Below are 22,046 nucleotides of genomic sequence, written 5' to 3' on the forward strand. Positions count from 1 at the left end.
TCCTCAAATCGCTGCTTGGTGGAAACTATCGCGCAGTGGCAAGACCAAAGGTCAAAGTCCACCACTCGAACGGTACCATCTTGCAAGGCCAGAGGGCCCGACACCCCCACAGCCAGAACCCCTTCGGCCTCCTCCAGGTTCACTTGACCTGAGGAGCCGCGACCCGCCAACCCAACCCACATTACACTTGTGGGGAATTGGCCGAAGGCGCTTCATGATTGGTAGAACGGAATGGGGGCGTGGCCTCTAGTAGAAAGCCACCTCTGGATTGGTGCAAATCGTCACGGGCGGTACCTCCACGCCGGGTAGGCGCGAAAGCTCCCAAGTCGCGGCCGGGTTGAATACGGCGGGAGCAGCTGCGCCGCGGCTGAGGGAGCCGGGGAGCTGTTTCGTCCCGAGCAAAGCGCTGGAGTGGCCGAAGTCATGACGGGCGAAGTGCCTTCCGAGGTGAGTTCACGCAAATGTCTCCATTGCGGTTGCGGAGGTCGGCGCTGAAAGGGGGCCGGGGGCGGGGGTCGAGTGCGGTGGAATGGGTCGCGGAGGCTGGGAGAACTACAATTCCCGGCGTGCACCGGGCGGCTCGGCCTCGCAGTCCCGGAGGGAAAACACCCCCACCCCCGGCCCCACCGTCTCGCGGTCCAGTCCCCACGTCGGGGTTTCCGCGCCTCGGGCCAGTAGGCCGTGTTGCTCCGCGTCTTAGTGGCGCGCGCAGCTCCTCCTCAGTCTGTCCCGCCTTCCCTCCCCTTTGGCGCGTTTCCTGCCGTGGGTGCTTTTCCTCTTGCCGCGTCCGGAAAGAGGAAGGGCCGGAGCCGAACCGGGCCGCGGGGATGCGGGGCCGGACTCTGTAAATGGACAGCGGGAGTTCTAATTGCGTCTGGAAGGGGCCTTTGCGGTCATCGGGAAGGGGCTGTACTCGCTGGTCGCTGGCGGAACTGGGCACAGGAACTGCTGTTCACAGTCCTGTGTTCTCCTCTGGGGCGGGACTAGGGTGAGATTCTCCCCTTGGGAGCAAAATGTAAGGAGACGCCAAAAAACTCAGTAATCAAGATGATATTTTAAAGCAACATTAAAAAAAAAATCAATACCAAAAAATCCCATGACTTGATATTGAATAAAATAACAGACTTTTAAAATATATATATATTTTATTGATTTTTTACAGAGAGGAAGGGAGAGGGATAGAGAGTTAGAAACATCGATGAGAGAGAAACATCGATCAGCTGCCTCCTGCACACCCCCCACTGAGGATGTGCCCCCAACCAAGGTACATGCCCTTGACCGGAATCGAACCTGGGACCCTTGAGTCCGCAGGCTGTGGCTCTATCCACTGAGCCAAACCGGTCAGGGCCAGACTTTTAAATAAAGACAGTTTCTGACCCTGAACTTGCACTACCCTTGCCGATCCTGCTGCAAACTGAATAAAATGGTTAACTAACAGTATCTTGTATTGAGTTGTGTGGTTACCCTTATGCAGTTTTCGGATCCACAAACAGAGCGAATAGACTTAACTGTCTTGTACTGTTGGAAGGACCATCAGCAAATACATGATTCTCCTCGGTGGTTATTCAGTGCATGTTCTCTTTAGTTACTTAATAATTGTACCAACATTGAAATCAATTTAAGAGTTGTTGGAGAAGCATTAACGTGAGGCCTCGTGCCCTATTACATGACAGATGTTAATATCATCCCCCTTATTAAGTTGGTTCAGAGCCCTAACAACGCCAAGGAGGTTGGAGACCTGGCGTCTAGGGCGACTTGGTCACTAACTGTCCAAGTCACCGAAGACACCTCTCCTTAGGTTTTTTTTTTTTTACTTGTAACTTTTAAAATAGTTTTGTTTAGAAATTTTCAAACATAAAAATCATGCCAATCTTGCCCTAACCGGTTTGGCTCAGTGGATAGAGCCTCGGCCTGCAGACTGAAGGGTCCCAGGTTCGATTACAGTCAAGGGCATGTACCTTGGTTGTGGGCACCTCCCCAGTAGGGGGCGTGCAGGAAGCAGCTGAATCGATGTTTCTCTCTCATGGATGTTTCTAAACTCTCTCCCTCCCCCTTCCTCTCTGTAAAAAATCAATAAAATAAAAAAAAGAAAAGAACATAAAAAAAAAGAAAACATCTGTGAGAAAAAAAAAATCATGCCAGTCTTATTTATATCCCCACCCATTTCCTCCTTACTGGATTATTTAGAAGCAAATTCTAGACATTATTTCATCCACAAATATTGCATTATACATCTCTAAATGGTAAAGCCTTTCCAAAAAATAACCACAATATTATTACAACACCTAAAACATTTAGACTTTTTGCCTGTCTAGTCTGTTCAGATTTCCTTCACACACACACAGATATGCTCTCTGAATTAGGATCCAAAGAAAGTCTGCACTTGCAATTGTTGATATGTAAGTGTATGTACATACCTCAACTCTTTATAGGTCTCCCTCCTTCTCTTGTTTTCTTCAAATTATTGTTAAAGAAACAACATAGAGTGGGGGCTGGTAAAAGAGGGCAAAGGGGGGATAAATGGTGAGGGAAGCAGGCTTGACTTTGGGTAGTGAACATGTAATACAATATACAGATGATATTTTATAGAATTGTATACTTGAAATCTATATGATTTTATTAACTAGAGGCCTGGTGCACAAAATTGGTGCATGGGGGGGGGGGTGGTCCCCTCAGCCCGGCCTGCACCCTCTCGCAATCCAGGACCACTGGCTCCTAACCGCTCGCCTGCCTGCCTCATCGCCCCTAACTGCCTCTACCTGCCTGCCTCATTGCCCCTAACTACCTCTGCCTGCCTGCCTCATCGCCTCTAACTACCTCTGCCTGCCTGCTTGATCGCTCCTAACCACTCTGCCTGCCTGCCTGCCTGATCTCCCTTAACCCTTCTGCTTGCCTGCCTGATCGCCCCTAACCACCTCTGCCTCAGCTCCCGCTGCCACGGTTTTGTCCGGAAGGACGTCTGGAATGACGTCCAGAAGGTCGTTCGGCTGTCCAGTCTAATTAGCTTTTATTATTATAGATGTCACGCCAGTAAATTCAATGAAAATAAAAAAGAAACCACATAGTTTGCCTTATAATGAGTCCCTGGATTGCATCTCTTTTTTAAAAATATATTTTTATTGATTTCAGAGAAAAAGGGAGAGGGAATCATTGATCGGCGGCCTCCTGCACTCCCCCTTAAAGAAAGCACTTTATGGCTCCTCTTTGGCATATCTGAATTGCCAGCATCACTACTCCGATGCTATTATTAAGTAAATAAGGGTTATTTGAACATAAGTACTGTGGTACTGTGACAGTAGATCTGATAACTGAGGTGGCTACTAAGGGTTTAAAAGGTGGATTGTATATACAGCATGAATACGCTGGACAAAGGGATGATTCATGTTCTGAGTGGGACAAAGTGGGATGTTGTGAGATTCCATCATGCTACTCAGAATGGTATGCAATTTAAAACTTATGAATTATTTCTGGAATTTTCCACTTAATATTTTCTGACCTCGATTGACCATGGGTAACTAAAATTATGGAAAAGTGAAACTGTTGATAAGGAGGATCTACTGTATTCAATATAAAGAGTTGGTTTTGCCCTGGATGGTGTGGCTCAGTTGTTTGGAGTATTGTCCCATACACTGAAAGGTTGTGGGTTCAGTTCCTAGTCAGAGCATATACCTAGGTTGCAGGTTTGACACCCAGTTGGGGCGCGTATGAGAGGCAACCAATTGATGTTTTTCACATCAGTGTTTCTCTCCCTTTCTTCTTTTCTAAAATAAAAAGCACACAAACATATCCTTGGATGAGGATTAAAAAAATGATTTGGTTCTGTAGATTGCTTTAAAGGTGAACAATGATTTTCTTTTGGTTTTTGGTCCAGTAATTCTTTTTTTAAAATATATTTTTATTGATTTCAGAGAGGAAGAGAGAGGGAGAGATAGAAACATCAATGATGAGAGAGAATCATTGATCGGCTGCCTCCTGCACGCCCCATACTGGGGATTCAAGCCTGCAACCTGGGCATGTGCCCTTGACCAGAATTGAAGCCGGGACCCTTCAAGTCCACAGGCCGACACTCTACCCATTGTGCCAAACCAGCTAGGGCATGTCCAGTAATTCTTTTTTGTTTTTTTTTAAATATATTTTATTGATTTTTTTACAGAGAGGAAGGGAGAGAGATAGAGAGCCAGAAACATCGATGAGAGAGAAACATCGATCAGCTGCCTCCTGCACATCTCCCACTGGGGATATGCCCGCAACCCAGGTACATGCCCCCGACCGGAATCGAACCTGGGACCTTTCAGTCCGCAGGCCGACGCTCTATCCACTGAGCCAAACCGGTTTCGGCATGTCCAGTAATTCTTAATGTTCTCTCTCTCTCTCTTTTTGTTAAACCTTACCCAAAGATATTTTTACCATTGATTTTTATTTATTTTTTATTTTTTTAAATATACTTTATTGATTTTTTACAGAGAGGAAGGGAGAGGGATAGAGAGCTAGAAACATCAATGAGAGAGAAACATCGATCAGCTGCCTCCTGCACACCTCCTACTAGGGATGTGCCCGCAACCAAGGTACATGCCCTTGACCAGAATCGAACCTGGGACCTTTCAGTCTGCAGGCCGATGCTCTATCCACTGAGCCAAACCGGTTAGGGCTACCATTGATTTTTAGAGAGAGTGGAAGGGAGGGCAGAGACACAGAGAGAGAAACATTGATGGGAGAGAGATACCCATTGGTTGCCTCCTGCACATGTCCGACCAGGGCTGGGGACCAAGCCTGCAACCCAGGTACATGCCCTTGACCAGAATTGAACCTGAGGCCCTTCAATCCACACACCTACAGTCTATCCACTTCCCTAAACTGGCTAGGGTTGTCATCTCTTCATTGAACCCTTGAATTGTTTATTTGGTGTTTTTCCCTTATTTCAGCCTGATTACCCCATAATGCTTTGTGTATCATAATGTACTTAGAGTTTTTTGTAAACTGTTGGTTAATGCAAAATGTATTCTCATTGATGTAGGTTCACCTAGAAATCAATGATTTAAAACTCATTTCACAAGAAGAAACAGATAGTCCTTTCGACAGTGGACTGGGCAGCTATGAAACAATTGGACCCTTGAGTGAAGGAGGTTTGTAATAGTACTTTTATTTTTAGAAATAGAATATAGGGGCTTGGATTGGATTAATTTTATTTTTCTCTTGACTTATTAAGTTATTAATGCCCAACTTTATCATTTTTTATTATAAAAGCAAAATAGTTGTGTTGTACCCTTTTGAGAATAATAATTTCTGTTATATTACTAAATATATAAAATGTCAAGAAGCTACCACATTGCCTGGTTGAATGCATTTATCCCACAATAAAAGAATTTTTAACACCTTCCAGAATGATTAGAACAACTTTTCCTGTTGTAAAGATATATACAGTAATTACATTTTTCAGTGAGACATTTTTCTAATGAAAATGTTTTCCAAATGTAACTTTTAGATTTGCTTTGCTACAGTCAGTTCTTACTGATAGTTACATAATTTTACAAGGTGATATATCACTTGGATAATTGGATATATTTTTGGATGATTGGATAGGTTTAGTGGAACTAGGAGAAAGCTCAAATGCCAGCAGACTGCTAAAAAAACATTTGTGTTTCCTTCAGATTCTGATGAAGAGATATTTGTGAGTAAGAAATTGAAAAGCAGGAAGGTGCTACAAGACAGTGATTCTGAAAGAGAAGAACCAAATGCCTCTCCAGAGAAAGCTACCTATGATATTGTCGAAGAGGAAAATAAAGAGAACTTATATGCTGGAAAAAGTGGGAAAGCCAGAAGGATGTACAAAACTCTGGCAGACAGTGATGAAAGTGACATGGAGCAAGAAGAGTCTTTGTACCAGGAAAATCTTGGAACCCAAGTAACATCTTCCTTAGAGCTGGGCTGTCAATCTGAAAACTCCGTGGACTTTACAGCTAGTAGAAAGATTTCCAAAAAACCCATACGTGATAAAGAAGGAACTGAAGGGAAAGCAAAAGTAAAATCAAAGAGAAGACTGGAGAAAGAGGAGAGAAAGATGGAAAAAATTAGGCAGCTAAAAAAGAAGGAAACAAAAAAGGAGGTACACTTTAAAATATATATATTTTTATTGCCCTAGCTCTGTGGTCAGCAAACCGCTGCTCGCGAGCCACATGCGGCTCTTTGGCCCCTTGAGTGTGGCTCTTCCACAAAATACCACGTACGGGCGCACACATACAGTGAGATGGGAACTTCGTGGCCCATGCGCAGAAGTCCGTTTTCAGCCTGGGCGAGTCTATTTTGAAGAAGTGGCTTAGAAGTGGGGGGTGTCGGTCGGTCGGTTGGGCGACAGGAGACTCAGCGCAGGCGGGCTGCGGGATACACAGACAGCGCGGGGGGAGGTGCATGCGATTCATGCATGAGTTGAGAGAGCCAGTCAGTCAGCAGTCTAATGTGCAGTGGTTAGTGCTAGTCGCGTCCGCAAATCGCGCGCGGGTGACAAAAGTACCTACTCGAAGCATAAAGTTACCTGTATTTTTCCAACCAGCTGCAAATCCTACAGGTATTTTTGTCATTAATTTAAGAATTGTAATTATTGCCCTAACCGGTTTGGCTCAGTGGATAGAGTGTCGGCCTGCGGACTGGAAGGTCCCGGGTTCGATTCTGGCCAGGGGCATGTACCTTGGTTGCGGGCACATCCCCGGTGGGGGGTGTGCGGGAGGCAGCTGGTCGATGTTTCTCTCTCATTGATGTTTCTAGCTCTCTGTCCCTCTCCTTTCCTCTCAATGAAAAATCAATAAAATATATTAAAAAAAAAAAGAATTGTAATTATTATTTTTTTTTTAAAAAAATATATTTTATTGATTTTTTTACAGAGAGGAAGGGAAGAGGGATAGAGAGTTAGAAACATCGATGAGAGAGAAACATTTATCGGCTGCCTCCTACACACCTCCTTGGTGTGCCCGCAACCACGGTACATGCCCTAGACCGGAATCGAACCTGGGACTTTTTAGTCCACAGGCCTACGCTCAATCCATTGAGCCAAACTGGTTAGGGCTAGAATGCCTGCACACCCCCTACTGGGGATAAAAATATATTTAAAAGATATATAAAGATATTTTTTATTGATTTCAGAGAGAGGAAGAGAGAGATAGAAACATCAATGATGAGAGAGAATCATTGATTGCCTGCCTCCCGCACACCCCCTACCGAGGATCTAGCCTGCAACCCCAGTATGTACCCTGACTGGGAATCGAACCGTGACCCCCCTGGTTCATGGGTTGATGCTCAACCACTGAGCCACACCAGCCAGGCAAATTAGGTACCTTTTAAAGAACAATTTGCTATTCCTAATGCAGATTAACATTTTGGAAAGGGTTGTTTTTAGTTCTTGAGGTTTTTCTGCATTTAGAATACAGCTTTGAGTTGATTGTTTTTGCATTGTGAATAATGAGGTATATGATTTAAAACTTGGTGTCATTTTCCATTTCATATGCATGAAGGACACTTCCAAATATGTGGATTTCTGATCTCTGAAAGTTAATTTCAAAAAAGTATTTTTCATGCGTTTATCAGTCAGAAATCTTGCTTGCTAACTAGAAAACACCATCCTCAAGTTTTATAGACTAGTTGCTTAATAAGTTTTTAATTGACTTTTCAAAAATATTTACTGTTTTGTAAGTTAGTTTTGGACAGTTGGCATAAAATCACAGCCTGGACTTCAAGGGCTGACTATGTGTTAGGAACCAGTGAGGATGTTCTAGAATGCCATGTATTTGTCTGTTGGTGAAACATGGGCTTTTTCTGGCTTGATCCAGATTGCCTTGTGTTGTGAAATTGGATTTTGAAATGATTGGGTTTTGTTTTTTCTTTATGCATTATCCAGGAAGACGATGTGAAACAGCCATTTACTGATAGTGGCTGTCTTCTTGTGGATGAAGATCTTTTTGAAACTGGGTTGGAGGAGGAAAATAACTCTTCATTGGAAGATGAAGAATCGCTAGAATCCATAAGGGCAGCTGTGAAAAATAAAGTAAAAAAACACAAGGCAAGTAAAAGATTATTGCAGTAAGAGCTACCCTCTTGCTTCTAAGTTTTGCATTATTTTCTGACTCACTTTTGGAACCTTATTTATTTTTTTTTTTTTGCATTTTTTAAAAATTAAACCTTTATTGTTCAGATTATTACATTTGTTCCCACAACTCCCCTCCACCCAGTTCCCACCCCACCCTCCGCCCTTACTCCCCACCCACTGTCCTCATCCATAGGTGCGCGATTTTTATCCAGTCTCTTCCCACATCACCCACACCCCTTTCCCCCCCAAGAATAGTCAGTCCATTCCCTTTCTATGCCCCTGGTTCTGTTATAATCTCCAGTTCATTCTGTTCATCAGATTATGAATTCCCTTGATTTTTAGATTCACTTGTTGATAGGTGTGTATTTGTTGTTCATAATTTGTATCTTTACCTTTTTCTTCTTCCTCCTCTTCTTAAAGGATACCTTTCAGCATTTCATATAATACTGGTTTGGTGGTGATGAACTCCTTTAGCTTTTCCTTATCTGTGAAGCTCTTTATCTGACCTTCACTTCTGAATGATAGTTTTGCTGGATAAAGTAGTCTTGGTTGTAGGTTCTTGGTATTCATCACTTTGAATATTTCTTGCCACTCCCTTCTGGCCTGCAAAGTTTCTGTTGAGAAATCAGCTGACAGTCGTGTGGGTACTCCCTTGTAGGTAACTGAGTTTCTTTCTCCTGCTGCTTTTAAGATTCTCTCTTTGTCTTTTGCCCTTGGCATTTTAATTATGATGTGTCTTGGTGTGGTCCTCTTTGGGTTCCTTTTGTTTGGGGTTCTCTGCGCTTCCTGGACTTGTAAGTCTATTTCTTTCACCAGGTAGGGGAAGTTTTCTGTCATTATTTCTTCAAAGAGGTTTTCAAGATCTTGCTCGCTCTCTTCTTCTGGCACCCCTATAATTCGGATGTTGGTACGCTTGAAGCTGTCCCAGAGGCTCCTTACACTATATTCGTATTTTCGGATTCTTTTTTCATTTTGCTTTTCCGATTGGGTGTTTTTTGATTCGCATTTCAAATCTTTGACTTGATTCTTGCGATCCTCTGGTCTGCTGTTGGGAGTCTGTATAATATTCTTTATTTCAGTCATTGTATGCTTAATTTCCAGTTGGTCCTTTATCACAACATCCAGGGTCTCACTAGATTTCTTGAGGATCTCACTACATTTATCGGCGGTCTCACAAGCCTTTTCGAGGGCCTTACTAAATTTATCGGCAGCTTCTAGACAGTTCTTGAAACACCTTAAAAGTGTGGTTTTGAACTCTATATCCAGCAGTTTGCTTTCCTCCATTTCTGTCATTTGTGTCCTGTTTCTTTGTCTCCACATTTTTTTTTATGCTTTCTTGGTGCACCCCCTTGTGGTCTTTGTGCACAGTCTTGTTGTAGTTAAGCCTTGATTGTTGTAGGTAACACTAGGGGGGATTTGACCTCCAGGCCAATTGGCTGTGAGAATCAGCTGTGTCTCTGGAAGCTTAATTTTTTAAAAGTGATAGACATGCTAACTTGTTGGGAAACTAGTATTTTTGATTGCCCTCATAGAAATGTTGAGGGGAGGGCAAATAAGATACTTTCTGTTGTGTAAGAGGCAGAGAAATAAGGGGGCAGAGATGTAAATTTCATAACTGTGTGGCCTCTAAGAAATGAACCAATAGGGTTTCAGGAAGGGTATAAAAGAGACATATCAGTCAAAAGCATTGTTATCCTGAGTGATTGGGAGCATAATTGTTTTTCCTAAGGTTATCTCTCGGTGCCTGGGAGTCATTCTCTCCTTAGGGAAAGATGTAACACAGAGGTATAAGAAATGAGAGCCCAAACTCCATTTGAGACATCTAATTTGTTTTCTAGGCATTATAGTGTGCTATATTTAAAATTTTCTATTTGATAATTATTGACATATTACTAATGTAGCATGATGTAATGTTGGAGCATAAAAGCAATCTTTGAGTAAGCTTATTTCAGTTTCATTTTTGTCCGTATTATTTAACTTGTCATCTCTTTTAGAAAAAGCAACTATCTTTGGAGAGTGGCATTTCTTCATATGAAGAAGAAAGTGAGTTATCAAAAGGCACCATGAGGAAGGTGAGGTGGAGCCCATACTATATAGTTGTCATGTGGTCTCTTTCCCCAGGAGATTGTGAATTTCTCAGGGATAATATTTTGTCATGTTTATCATATTTTCCTGGTACCCAAGATAATGCTTTGTACATAGGAGGGACACAAATATGGATTGAATTGAATACTTTGTGACTTGCAAATGAATGAACTCCTTGGTTAATATTGTATTGAGCTTATTTGTGCTTACTATTATCTCTTCGTCCTCTTTTCTTGAAAAGAGCGAACTCTTTCTGAATGTCTATGCGTAGCATTAATGTACTCTCACTTTTTGTTTTCTTTAAGGAAAGGAAGGCAGCCAAGTTAAGTAAGGAAGCATTAAAAAAGCTACACAGTGAGACTCAGCGCCTTATTCGAGGTAATCCAAATCGGTACAGTAAACTTTGAGGCAAATCACAATATTTCTTTGTAAGCTCAATTTAGATGGGGATTTTTGCTTGTTTAACACTCCTGCTAATATGAATTGGGTTGTAATATCAAGTTTAGAATGGATCTTGGTGGATGGCTATTGTTCTGAAGCCCCTGGGACATTACTACAAACAGAAAATTTTCAGAACTATAGTCACGGTAAGGAGGAAAGTCTTTCTTGTTTTTGCTCTTTTTTTAGAAGTTTTATGCGTTTATTTCAGTTCATTTGAGCCAAATTGATGACATGCTGGAAAGGAAGATCTTAAATGCTCCCGGGAGGTTTTTTGTTTTTCATGGTTTTCTATGGACCAGCTGCATCAGGATCCCTTTGGGGACTTTACAAATATGTAAATTCTTAGCCTCCACAGAAAGTCTGACTCAATAGGCTTGAAATGGGGTCCAAGAATCTGTATTTTTTAAGAACTTCCTGGACCAGTTTGATTTCACAACTAGGTTAAAAGCCACTGGTCTATCTCGGTGGGTGGGAGGAGGTGGTAGAGGGGAGATGGGAAGAGATTAACCAAAGAACTTATGTGCATATATGCATAACCAATGGACACAGACAATAGTGTGGTGAAGGCCTGGGGTGGGGCAGGGGCTGGGAAGAGGGAAGCTAAGGAAGGGGCTGTTGGGGGACATCTGTAATACTGTCAACAATAAAAAAAAATAAAGAATTTTTTAAAAAGCCACTAGTCTTCAGGGATTTCTTTTGTACTTAGATCCTGTCTTTATTAAAGCCAGGATTGTTTTCTATTTCTGGTGATGGCTTTGGCTTACTGTTTAGTTAATTGAATATAAAGCGACATTTCAGAATATGCAGTATATAGATTTGCTTGTTTTTTCCATTTTGTAGAGTCTGCACTTAATCTTCCGTATCATATGCCTGAGAATAAAACCATTCATGATTTCTACAAACGTAAACCCCGGCCCACTTGTCAGGGAAATGCCATGGCCCTACTAAAGTAAGAACCCTCTTTCCTGTGATTATAATTTTCATAAATAGTTCAGATTCCTTATACCCTCCGTACCAATTTCACTGGTTCATTCTGTGCTAAATGATGAGAATGTTTCACATTTAGAATTATTTTCAACTCCAGCTTATTTCCCCTTCACTAGGTTGTCTAAGTATCAGTCAAGCCATCACAAAGAAATCACAGACACTGCCAACACAACTGAAATGAGCAGTGACCATCATAGCAAAGATTCTGAGCCAACAGCAGGTGCAGGATATGAAATGGAAGCTAATGCACTCCCTGCAGTTTCCAAGGAACTCCAGATGACCACTGGACCAGATGAGTCTTGCAGTAAAGATCTGATGGTAAGTGAAGAGCCAGAAATTCAGGAGAAACAGAAGCAGCAGGATGCTAGACCTTCTCCTGGGGACAGCTCAGTGGCACAGCAGGAATCCAGCTTCCTTGGGAACAAGGTCAATGACCGGTCTGAGACTGCAGGGCATGTGGCACCTGAACCTGATGCCCTGGAGGGAGAAGGCCTGCAAAAAACAGAAGAAGCAGATGAGAAGGTGGAAGAGCCCAGGCAGCAAACCAAATCAGCGGCAGTCATGGCGCCTGAGAAAGTGAGGAGGTTCACACTGGATAGACTTAAGCAGCTGGGAGTAGATGTTTTCGTTAAACCTCGGCTGGGTGCTGATGAAGATTCCTTTGTGGTACTTGAAGAACCTGAACCCAACAGAGGTAATCCTTTGAATTGTGGGGGGTCTCCCCAGAGTGATTTATTCGGGCGGCATTCAATTGCATGCCACTTTGGAGGACAGGGAACCCAGGAGAAGCCAACAACCACACATGATCTTATTCTACAGATGTACAGGCGTCCTGTTTTATTGTGCTTCACCTATTGCACTTCACAGATGTTGCATTTTTTTTACAAGTTGAAGGCAGTTCCCTCCACCAGCAAAATGATTATGGCTTGCTTTATTGTAATACTTGCTTTATTGTGGTGGTCTGGAACTGAACCCGCAATATCTCTGAGGTATGCCTGTACCAGATAGGGTAGAATCCCGTTTAGATAAATTTGGCAGTGTATCAGAATATTCTATACCTTGTTTAAAATGGAAGCCTATTTATAGCTTAATATATAAAAGAGGTACATTGCTATTGTGTTCTGATATGACATTCATAAAAGCATTACTATTCAGTTTTTCACAAAGAATAATATTTTGGTTCAGGAAATTAAAAAACTGAATTTATTTTATTTTATTTTTTTTCTCTATTCAGCAAATATTAAACTATCCACTACATGTAAGATGCTATAGGGCATACCAAGAGAAATGTAACATTTATTCTACACTTAAGCTACTTACACTGTAGTAGGGAAGATAAGTATGCAGAAGAGAAAGTGGTGACATCTTTTAAAACGTGTCACTGATTATGAAAAAAATTAAATAATGTGGAGAAAAGGGAAAAAAGGTTAAAATTTCTTTCTTTGCTGAAAAATTTTTAGATTAAAGTGCTTTGGGCCCTGGCTGGGTAACTCAGTTGGTTGGAGCGTCATCCAGCCAAGGTTTCGAGTTCATTTCTCAGGGCACATACCTAGCTAGGTTTGATCTCCAGTTGTGGTGTATACAGGAAGCAAGCTCTCTCTCACATCAGTGTTTTCTTCTCTCTCTAAAAATCAATAAAAACATATAATAATAACAATAAATTAAAAATAAAGTGCATTTGGAATTCAGAGGAGGGATAAGTTTTTTCCAATAGGTGGTTAAAGAAAGGCTTGAAGAATAGGTGGATGTAATTTCTTGTTCACTGCCTTCCCCTACTTTGAGTGGGGTCTTCTGGCTTGTTCCCTACTCTATACTCATTGCTTCCACACTGGATGACACATAGTAGGCATTCATATTTATTGAATGAATGAATGATCTTTCAAATAGAACTCAAGTATTATTCCCACTTTAGGTAAACTTCCTGACTCAGAATTGGGTGTTGCCTCTGCATTAAAGCAGTATAGCATGACGATTAAGAGCTTAGGCTTTATAGCAAGACCAGAGTTTGCATTTTAACGTTGAGTATGCTCTTTGGCCTCTCTAAGCCATCTTTTAAAAACAAAAATTGAGAAAACAGACCTCTGTTTCACAAGTCTACCGGGAAGATTTGTTAAAATCATGAATACAATTAGATAGCATAAAGAAGCACTCAAATAGTGGCTGCTACTTTTACTGGTGTTATTAGTGAAATTAATACATCAAGATTCACTAAACAGTTTATGGTTGGCAGGTACTATGTTATTCACAGTATTTGGTGTGTAAAATATGCTCAATGAGTCTTCGTTAATTGAATAGATGGACTTTGTGGAAGTGGAGAGGACATTCTTGGAAGGAACAGAAAGAATGGTACATATTGGGAGGTTCGTGTAAGTCAGTTTGACCAGAACAGCAGGTTGGGGGGAAGAGTTGTGTAACAGCCTAGCCGGTGTGGTTCAGTGGTTGAGGGTCAACCTATGAACCAGGATGTCACGGTGAAAATTTTGTTCTGTTGGACTAGAAATTATCTAAACAGTTCCAGACTAAGAGATAGAGAACAAACATTTTTGGTGTTTTTTAATCTTCACCAGAGGTTATTTTTTCCATTGATTTCTAGAGAGAGTGGGAGGGAGGGAGAGTGGAGAGGGAGAGAGAAACATCTATGTGAGAGATACATTGATTGGTTGCCTCCTGCACGCGCCCCTACTGGAGCTATGGAACCAGCAATTGAGGTACTTGCCCTTGACTGGAAATTGAACCTGAGACCCTTCAGTTCTCATGCTGACGCTCTAACCACTGAGAAAACTGGCCAGGGCAAAAACAAACATTTTTTGAGTACTTAGTATACTAGACACTGCTACATTTTGTTGTATGGAACCAGAAGTTACCTAGGCAGTCCTGGACTGAGAGACAGGAAAGGGAAGAAACTGAATTTTGAGTACCTACTGTGTAGATTCTTTATTAATTGTCTTGTATACAAACTGGGTGTGGTTCAGGGGCAGCCTTAAGGAGAATTTCCTTTCTGATTGTACTAAGCTAGCTTAACAGTTTCACCAAAAAAACTTTTCCAGTCCTGCTGCTGAGTTACATCACTGACTGGATTGTCATTTTCTTTTTTCTCTTTTTTAATTGACCTTGCTCATATTTAGTAAGATTTCCAATAAATAGTGAAATGTTTCAAATGGGGAATTTTTTAAAAGGAGCCCTTGAATAATCAAGAATGATGGCATTTTTCTGATCAGTTTGTACTTTAAAAAAAAGAATTGTACATGTTTAGAAACTTCATTTGCAAATTTCTACCCTAAATGATTTTTAAGTATGTTGAAGAATTGCAGCAGTTCATTAGTTTGGGTTAAGTTACATGAATTCACAGAGGTGTTAGTAGCAAAGGAGTGTTTGGTGTTCTGCGTGTGTTTTTTCCTTACAACACTAAGTTTCTTGAAACACTTAGCTTATAATTCCTAACTGGAATCATAAAGGAACGAGTTTGAGCATGGCAAACTGACATACTGATTGGCACTTGGGTTTAGAACTGGAAGCCTTGAAGCAGCGTTTCTGGAAGCATGCTAATCCAGCAGCCACGCCCAGGGCTGCTCAGAAGGTAAATGTGAACATTGTCGTGAAAGAGGTGGGCACTGACGGTAAGGAAGAGCTCAAGGCCGATGTGGTACCTGTGACGTTGGCAGCTGAGAAGCTGGATGGAGTAAGCCACACAAAACCAGGTATTTGCGTTTACTACTTTTTTTTTCTTTGTGCTTTGTACTCTGACCAGTCTTTATGCCACTGAAGAAACGATAGTGAAAAGTTACAGGCCCTGGCCGAGTAGCTTTGTTGGTTCATTCCCATACCCCAAGGTTGTGGGTCCGATCCCCGGTTAGGGCACATACAAGAATCAGTCAAACCACAAATCGGTATTTCTCTTTCTGTCTCTGTTGAAAATCAATAAATTTTTAAAAAAGTGATAGAATCTTTTTTCTTGGAGACTTTGGAGAGTGGACAGCAGTACCTCTAGCATGATTCATGTGTAGCATTGCCTAGAGGTGTGGGGTGGGTAAGATGACTTTATTCCTTAAAATAGCCTTTGTCTTATTTTAAAAAACTAAGTATCTATTGTAGAAAATGCATGAAAATAATAAACAAAACTTCTACAGTCCTTTGTGTATCTATCCTTTTAAACTCTCTTTACATGTTTGTTTTAAAAAAACAATAATGTGATAACACCATTCATTCTGCTTTGTAATCTGCTTTTTTGTTTTCAGTGTGTTAGGGACAGGTCTGTTGTTCCCACTCCCACTTTGAAAATATGAGTAATATATCATATAGAAAAAATTTAGAACACCGAGGAAAAGGTATAAATGAAAAATTAGTCTTCCCAAAGGCAACTGTTAACAATTTTTTGTTTGTCCTAGGAAAATTCATATGTATATACCATTGGTGTGTGTGTGAGAGACAGAGACAGAGATTGACAGAAATTGAATATTCTGTGCCAGGCATTGCTCTAGGTGCTTTACAGAAAATAGCATTAGTATTCTTATTTTATATATGAGGAAATGATATACAAAGCATTTATACAACCTTCTCAAGTGCTAGAACTAGCAGCCTAATCCAGACTCCCTAACCCCAGAGTTCAGATACACATTTTGTTGCTTTTGAGGATTTTTTTTAACAGCTGCATAAAATTTCCTTGTATGAGTATAAGATGATTTGTTTAACCATACTCTTATTAGTGGACATATTGTTTGTTCCAGTTTTTGGTATTTCATATAATGTACTTCCTAGTATGACATATATGTTGGTATATGTGGATGTAAAATTTCTTACAGTGAAAACAAATTTTGATGTATATCATTTCATTGTTCTTCAAAATAGTTGTCCCAGTTTATACTCTGAATAATATAAAAGTTTCTGTTTCCTCCTGTTAATTCATATTATCAAACCTAGGTTTTGCTAAATATATAAAAAATGGTACCTATTTATTTTGATTTGTAGCTCTTCAATTAGAAGTGAGGTTAAACATTATATTTAACTTATTTATTAACAATATGTTCATTTTCTGTGAACTCCCAGTCCATATCCTATGCCCATTTTACTCTTGAATTGTTCTCTTTTTCTTCAAAATAGATCAATTTATCAATGTTTTCTTTCATGGCTTCTGTGCCAGAGACTAATGAAATCCCACTCCTCCTCCCCTTTTTTGCCTTTTTAATAATAAGTTTATAATCTTTGCATAGTATATTATCCCAGGGTGTAGAACATAATTCTGGAAGTTCTCTTTTACACTTGACTTCATAATAATCCCCATTTGTTAAAGTAACAAAAGCCTACCGTACTAAGATCTCTGCCCTTTTGGGATGTGACAAGAACACTTGGGAAGTTGCCTAAAACGCACACTTCCATTATTGTAGTGTGGAGTCAGTTATTATGTCTAACGCATGCCTTTATATTGCTGTTCAGGTGAAAAGCTTCAGGTGCTGAAAGCTAAACTGCAAGAAGCAATGAAACTCCGAAGGTTAGAGGAGCGCCAAAAGCGCCAGGCATTGTTTAAATTAGATAATGAAGATGGATTTGAAGAAGAGGAGGAGGAGGAGGAGGAAGAAATGACGGATGAGTCTGAGGAAGATGGAGAAGGGGAGGAAGAGGAAAAGTTAGAGGAAGAGGAGGAAGAAGGCAGTCACGAGGTTTCTGGCAATTATGTAATTTTGTTACTTGGTCATGATGAATAAGGAAAAGATAAGAGTCCGATTTGAATGAGTGTAATAAGCATGTTCAATTGTTTAAGAGATTTTAGGGGCAGACACGAATGCAGCTAGCTCATGTGTACCTCATTCTTAGTGCATTCAGTTAGCACCATTGAATACCTACAGTTCACAGAGCCATGGTTTGTGTTTGTTTATATTATGTAACACAATGCTAGTATGAAATGGCTTTGTGTGAATAAGGACTTTTGTCTTTGTTTTTTTTTTTTTGTTTTTTTTTTAATATATTTTATTGATTTTTTACAGAGAGGAAGGGAGAGAGACAGAGAGTCAGAAACATCGATGAGAGACAAACATCGACCAGCTGCTTCCTGCACACCCCCCACCGGGGATGTGCCCGCAACCCATGTACATGCCCTTGACTGGAATCGAACCCGGGACCCTTCAGTCCGCAGGCCGACGCTCTATCCACTGAGCCAAACCGGTTTCGGCTGTCTTTGTTGTTTATTTAGATTTCTTTGTTCAGAATAAAAAGCAGTTTTAACCTTGGCCAAGTTGAAGCCTGGAATCAATTCTCAGGCAGGCCGAGACCTTCCTGTAATAATTGCATTCTTGGTTGAGGAGGATATTTGTAGAAGGGTCTCTTACCCTTGTTCCATGGTTTTCCGCTGAGGGAACATAGGTGATGACACGATTTTTTTGTATTAGAAATATGAAAGGCTTCCTTGTTTGAACACTGGAGTCACTTGAAAGAGTTGGTTAACAGTTAGCCTGGGGAGAGAAAGAAGAAAGCAATGGCTGAACTGGGTAGCATGTCACAGTCTGTGATTGGTTTGAGGTCAGTAGTCGTCCTACAATCTCAGGCTAATCATTTAACCTCTCATTGACTCAATTAAATATTAATTCCAGTTTTCTTTCATAATTTTAAAGTAATTTTGGGAGGGTAAAAGGTAAAATAAGTATGAAAGAACTCTAAAAGTGTAAGGGAGAATTATATTCTTGATAATGGTGGGACCAGATTTCTTTCAGGTTTACCTTTTCAGATGTAAGATGTGACCAAGCAGTCATATTTCAGGCCAACAGTGTGTTTGCTTTAAACATTTTTTTGACATGTATTATTTTGTTTTGGGGTGGTGTGATTGATAAAGACGGCAGAATTCCTTCTTGGTAATGAAGAAGTAGAAACCAAAGATGAGAAAGAAATGGACAAAGAAAACAATGATGACAGTAGTGAAATGGGCAAGTCCGTTGACCTTCCGTCTGTTCTTAAGCCTCTCTCATCAGATTCTACCGTTCTCCTATTTAAAGACAACTCTTCCAAGATGGAGTAAGTAATTCTCTCTAAGGAAAGATAAGATTCCCTTGGATTTGCCCCTCTAGTGAGAAGCAGAAACAGATACTCAAACAGTTTACTTTCTTGTTTTGTAGTTACTTTCCTAGTGAAGAAAAATCAGAAACAGATGAAAACTCAAGCAAAAGGCCTAACAAACTAGGTAAGTAGTGACTCACAGAACTTGACTTCTGTTTGATCTTTCAGTTTTGTTACTTAAGGACTATGATTCCATAAGGTTCCATTTTTTGAACCCTAGTGGCATTTTCCCATTCTTACATGTGGCAATGAAAGCAGTTTATGAATTAGAATATTTTTTTTTGGTCTGGTTTTTTAAAACTTATATGCAGTTTCTTTATAGTTGACCATGGGCATCTAATAGGTCTGTAGTAAATGTATGGATTGTGTGAACCATGAAACATTTCCATGTAGATCAGCGGGAGATGTGTAAGTGATTGGATAATGGAGAGAGTGATCATAGGCATTAGGTAGGGTGACAGATGGATCTTTCAGGTGTTACTTAGCTCAGAGTGATAAGCCTTGATTAACTTAGTGATTTGGAACATATTATTTGAGAAACTTGCCTGTGCATGTTACCTGACAGTTTCATCCTCAATTCTTTTTCCTAAACAAACCCACTTCATTTCTGGAATCACACACCTAAAAGTTACTTCTCTTTCTTTAGATGAAGAGGATTCATGCTCATTGCTAACAAAGGAGAGCAGCCACAATAGCAGCTTTGAATTGATTGGCTCCACAATTCCATCCTATCAGCCTTGCAACAGACAAACAGGCCTTGGGACTAGTTTTACCCCGTTAGCAGGATTTAGATCTCCTTCCCCGGGGCTGTTTCGAGCCAGTTTGGTCAGCTCAGCTTCTAAGGTAAGATGGTAATGGTTTTCCGATCTCCTCCCCCTTTTGCTTCCCACGATGCTAAGTAAAATGTGTCCCAGCCAACCAACTCCTACCCCATTATGTATGTTCAGTTTAAAAATCCACCCTGTGTATTAAAAACAAGCTTCATCCAGTGTCCTTACTTTCTTGGAGATATTTTTCTTTATGCTTCTCTGGCTATTCATTGTCCTCCTCAATTGCAGTTGCCTGAGAGCGAATTAAATATTGCAAATAGCAACTTCTGTTGTTGTCATGACAGTGAATGATATTTGTAAAATGTTATGTTTTTGTTTGGTTTTATTTTGGTGCCAGAGTTCAGAAAAGCTGTCTGAGCCTTCACTTCCCATAGAGGATTCCCAGGATCTATATAACGCCTCCCCAGAGCCTAAGACACTTTTCCTAGGAGCAGGAGATTTCCAGTTCTCTTTAGAAGATGACACGCAGAGCCAACTGTTGGATGCAGATGGGTTGGTAGTTTTATGTTTTTGTGGGTGGGAAGGTGCTGGGCACTGCTTAAATTTGTTTAAAAATAAAGTGAGCTTCTGTCACCCCATCTGTGCTTTCTCATCTGAGAAAGAGAAGATGTACAGACCATTAGTATTACATTCTGCAAGCTTGAACAAAGTCTCTCCAGAATGTGAAATGTAAATAGCCCTTGCTGGCATCCTTCAATCTCCGCCTCATTTGAAATGCATAGCTCTTGTTTTTTGTTTTGTTTTTTAAGAAAGCTACCCAAAGGCAAGATTTTTTTAATATAAATTATTTTTAATATATTTTTATTGATTTTTTACAGAGAGGAAGGGAGAGGAATAGAGAGTTAGAAACATTGATGAGAGAGAAACATCGATCAGCTGCCTCCTGCACACTTCCTACCGGGGATGTGCCTGCAACCGAGGTACATGCCCTTGACTGGAATCGAACCTGGGACCCTTCAGTCTGCAGGCCGACGCTCTATCCACTGAGCCAAACTGGTTAAGGTGAAATGCATAGCTCTTGTAAAGGCATCAGAGTTCCATGTATCCATCCTACTATCTTATGATTGTTGGGTGGGACTGAAAATTGACAGGCCTGTGGCACATTACATGGCCATAACACCAAGCCCTACCCTAACATCACCTGAAGCCAAAATTATCCCTTTACCCTTTACCTTCTGAATAGCATTTATTCTTTCATAAAACTTTCCCCCTTTAGATTATCACAAGGCTGAAGGTTGAACCTTTTGTCTTCTGGTTTGGGATTCAGCTTCTAACTTTGGTAATGGAAATAAGTTGAGTTTTTCTCCCACTACTTTGTTTTTCTCCCTAGAGCATTTCTTACACTCTTCATTGTGCTTGTAGGTTCTTAAATGTTAGAAACCACAGGAATCAGTACCAAGCTTTGAAACCTCGATTGCCATTGGCCAATATGGATGAGAATGCCATGGACGCTAACATGGATGAGCTGCTGGATTTGTGCACTGGAAAATTCACTTCTCAGGCGGAGAAGGCTCTGCCCGGGAAGAGTGACAAGAAAGAGAACATGGAGGAACTTCTGAATCTTTGTTCAGGAAAATTCGCCTCCCAGGGTAAATATCCAACAAGTGCATCAGGCTTGCCACAGCCAACTACCTTAAGCCAGTTTCCTTGAAAAGAAGCCCCTTACTCTTGGGTGAAAGGTTTGCAGAAAACAGAGTGCGATGGCTTCTTGTATGTAGGTTGAATTCACAGCTTAGCTCCCTGACATTCACCAGAGCCCTTTTCTTAGGGTGGTAAAGTGTCGACTTAAGATTGCTCTTAATATTTGTGCAAAGCTTAGAAAAGTGTCTGGTGTGAGATTAATATAAATGTTAAGTTGTTGTTCCTACCTGCACACCTTCTCTTCCCTCCCGACACCCCTGCTAAAATGTAAGCTCTGTGGAAGTTGGGATCTTTATTTTGTTCACTATTGTATCCCTGGTGCCTGGCACATGGTAAGCACTAAATAAGGATTTGTTGAATGAATGAATAGCTGGTGAGGTCTTTTTGGCAAGCGTACTTTAGAACTGTATTGAGCTGGCATGTCTCAGATGGCTGGGAAAGGAGGATAAAGCTGTCATTCCTTGGTGACAGATCTTTTTCTTTGTTGTGATGTAGATGACTCCGCTCTGGCTCCATCAGAATTAAATAAACAGGAGAAGGAGAGCAGCATGGATGATCCGATGGAAGAAGCACTTGCTCTTTGTTCAGGCTCTTTCCCAACAGACAGGTGAGTCTCAGTGATTGGTGGGAAGGCCTGGTCTTCTGATAAAATTCTGGGGTCATGTTCCCTGGATTTAGCAACAACTGGCCATCACGAGGGCTTCTTAACTTGTTTGAGAGCATTACAGTGGGTCTGAGTCTCATATTTGTATCTAAGGAAACTATAATGCTTTTACTTAGTTGGTGGAGAATAGAGCAAAAACAAAAAAGGGGGGGGCGGCAAAAATAAGCACATGATAGTGCTCAAAATCACTAGTAATTAGGGAAATGCAAGTCAAAATCCTGATAAGATACTACCTCACACCCATTAGAATGGCTACTATTAAAACACACACACAACCACAACA

The 22,046-nt window shown here is 40.9% G+C and overlaps 1 protein-coding gene across 1 annotated transcript in view; it reads left to right on the plus strand.

The window, feature by feature from the left end:
• The first annotated feature begins 313 nt into the window (after positions 1–313).
• CLSPN (claspin) overlaps positions 314–22,046 on the plus strand; it is a 28,531-nt gene continuing 6,798 nt past the window's right edge. The window contains exons 1-16 of the mRNA XM_081087280.1: positions 314–447; positions 5,015–5,123; positions 5,649–6,103; positions 7,886–8,047; positions 10,069–10,146; positions 10,465–10,537; positions 11,441–11,549; positions 11,704–12,281; positions 15,094–15,285; positions 17,018–17,241; positions 18,408–18,586; positions 18,688–18,752; positions 19,275–19,471; positions 19,796–19,950; positions 20,821–21,047; positions 21,595–21,706. Coding sequence (XP_080943406.1) covers positions 424–447; positions 5,015–5,123; positions 5,649–6,103; positions 7,886–8,047; positions 10,069–10,146; positions 10,465–10,537; positions 11,441–11,549; positions 11,704–12,281; positions 15,094–15,285; positions 17,018–17,241; positions 18,408–18,586; positions 18,688–18,752; positions 19,275–19,471; positions 19,796–19,950; positions 20,821–21,047; positions 21,595–21,706 — 2,939 coding nt within the window. The 5' untranslated portion in view covers positions 314–423. The remainder of the gene's footprint in view (positions 448–5,014; positions 5,124–5,648; positions 6,104–7,885; positions 8,048–10,068; positions 10,147–10,464; positions 10,538–11,440; positions 11,550–11,703; positions 12,282–15,093; positions 15,286–17,017; positions 17,242–18,407; positions 18,587–18,687; positions 18,753–19,274; positions 19,472–19,795; positions 19,951–20,820; positions 21,048–21,594; positions 21,707–22,046) is intronic.

The sequence above is a fragment of the Myotis nattereri genome (genome assembly GCF_964212035.1).
Source record: "Myotis nattereri genome assembly, chromosome: 3".
NCBI classification, from domain to species: Eukaryota; Metazoa; Chordata; class Mammalia; order Chiroptera; family Vespertilionidae; genus Myotis; species Myotis nattereri.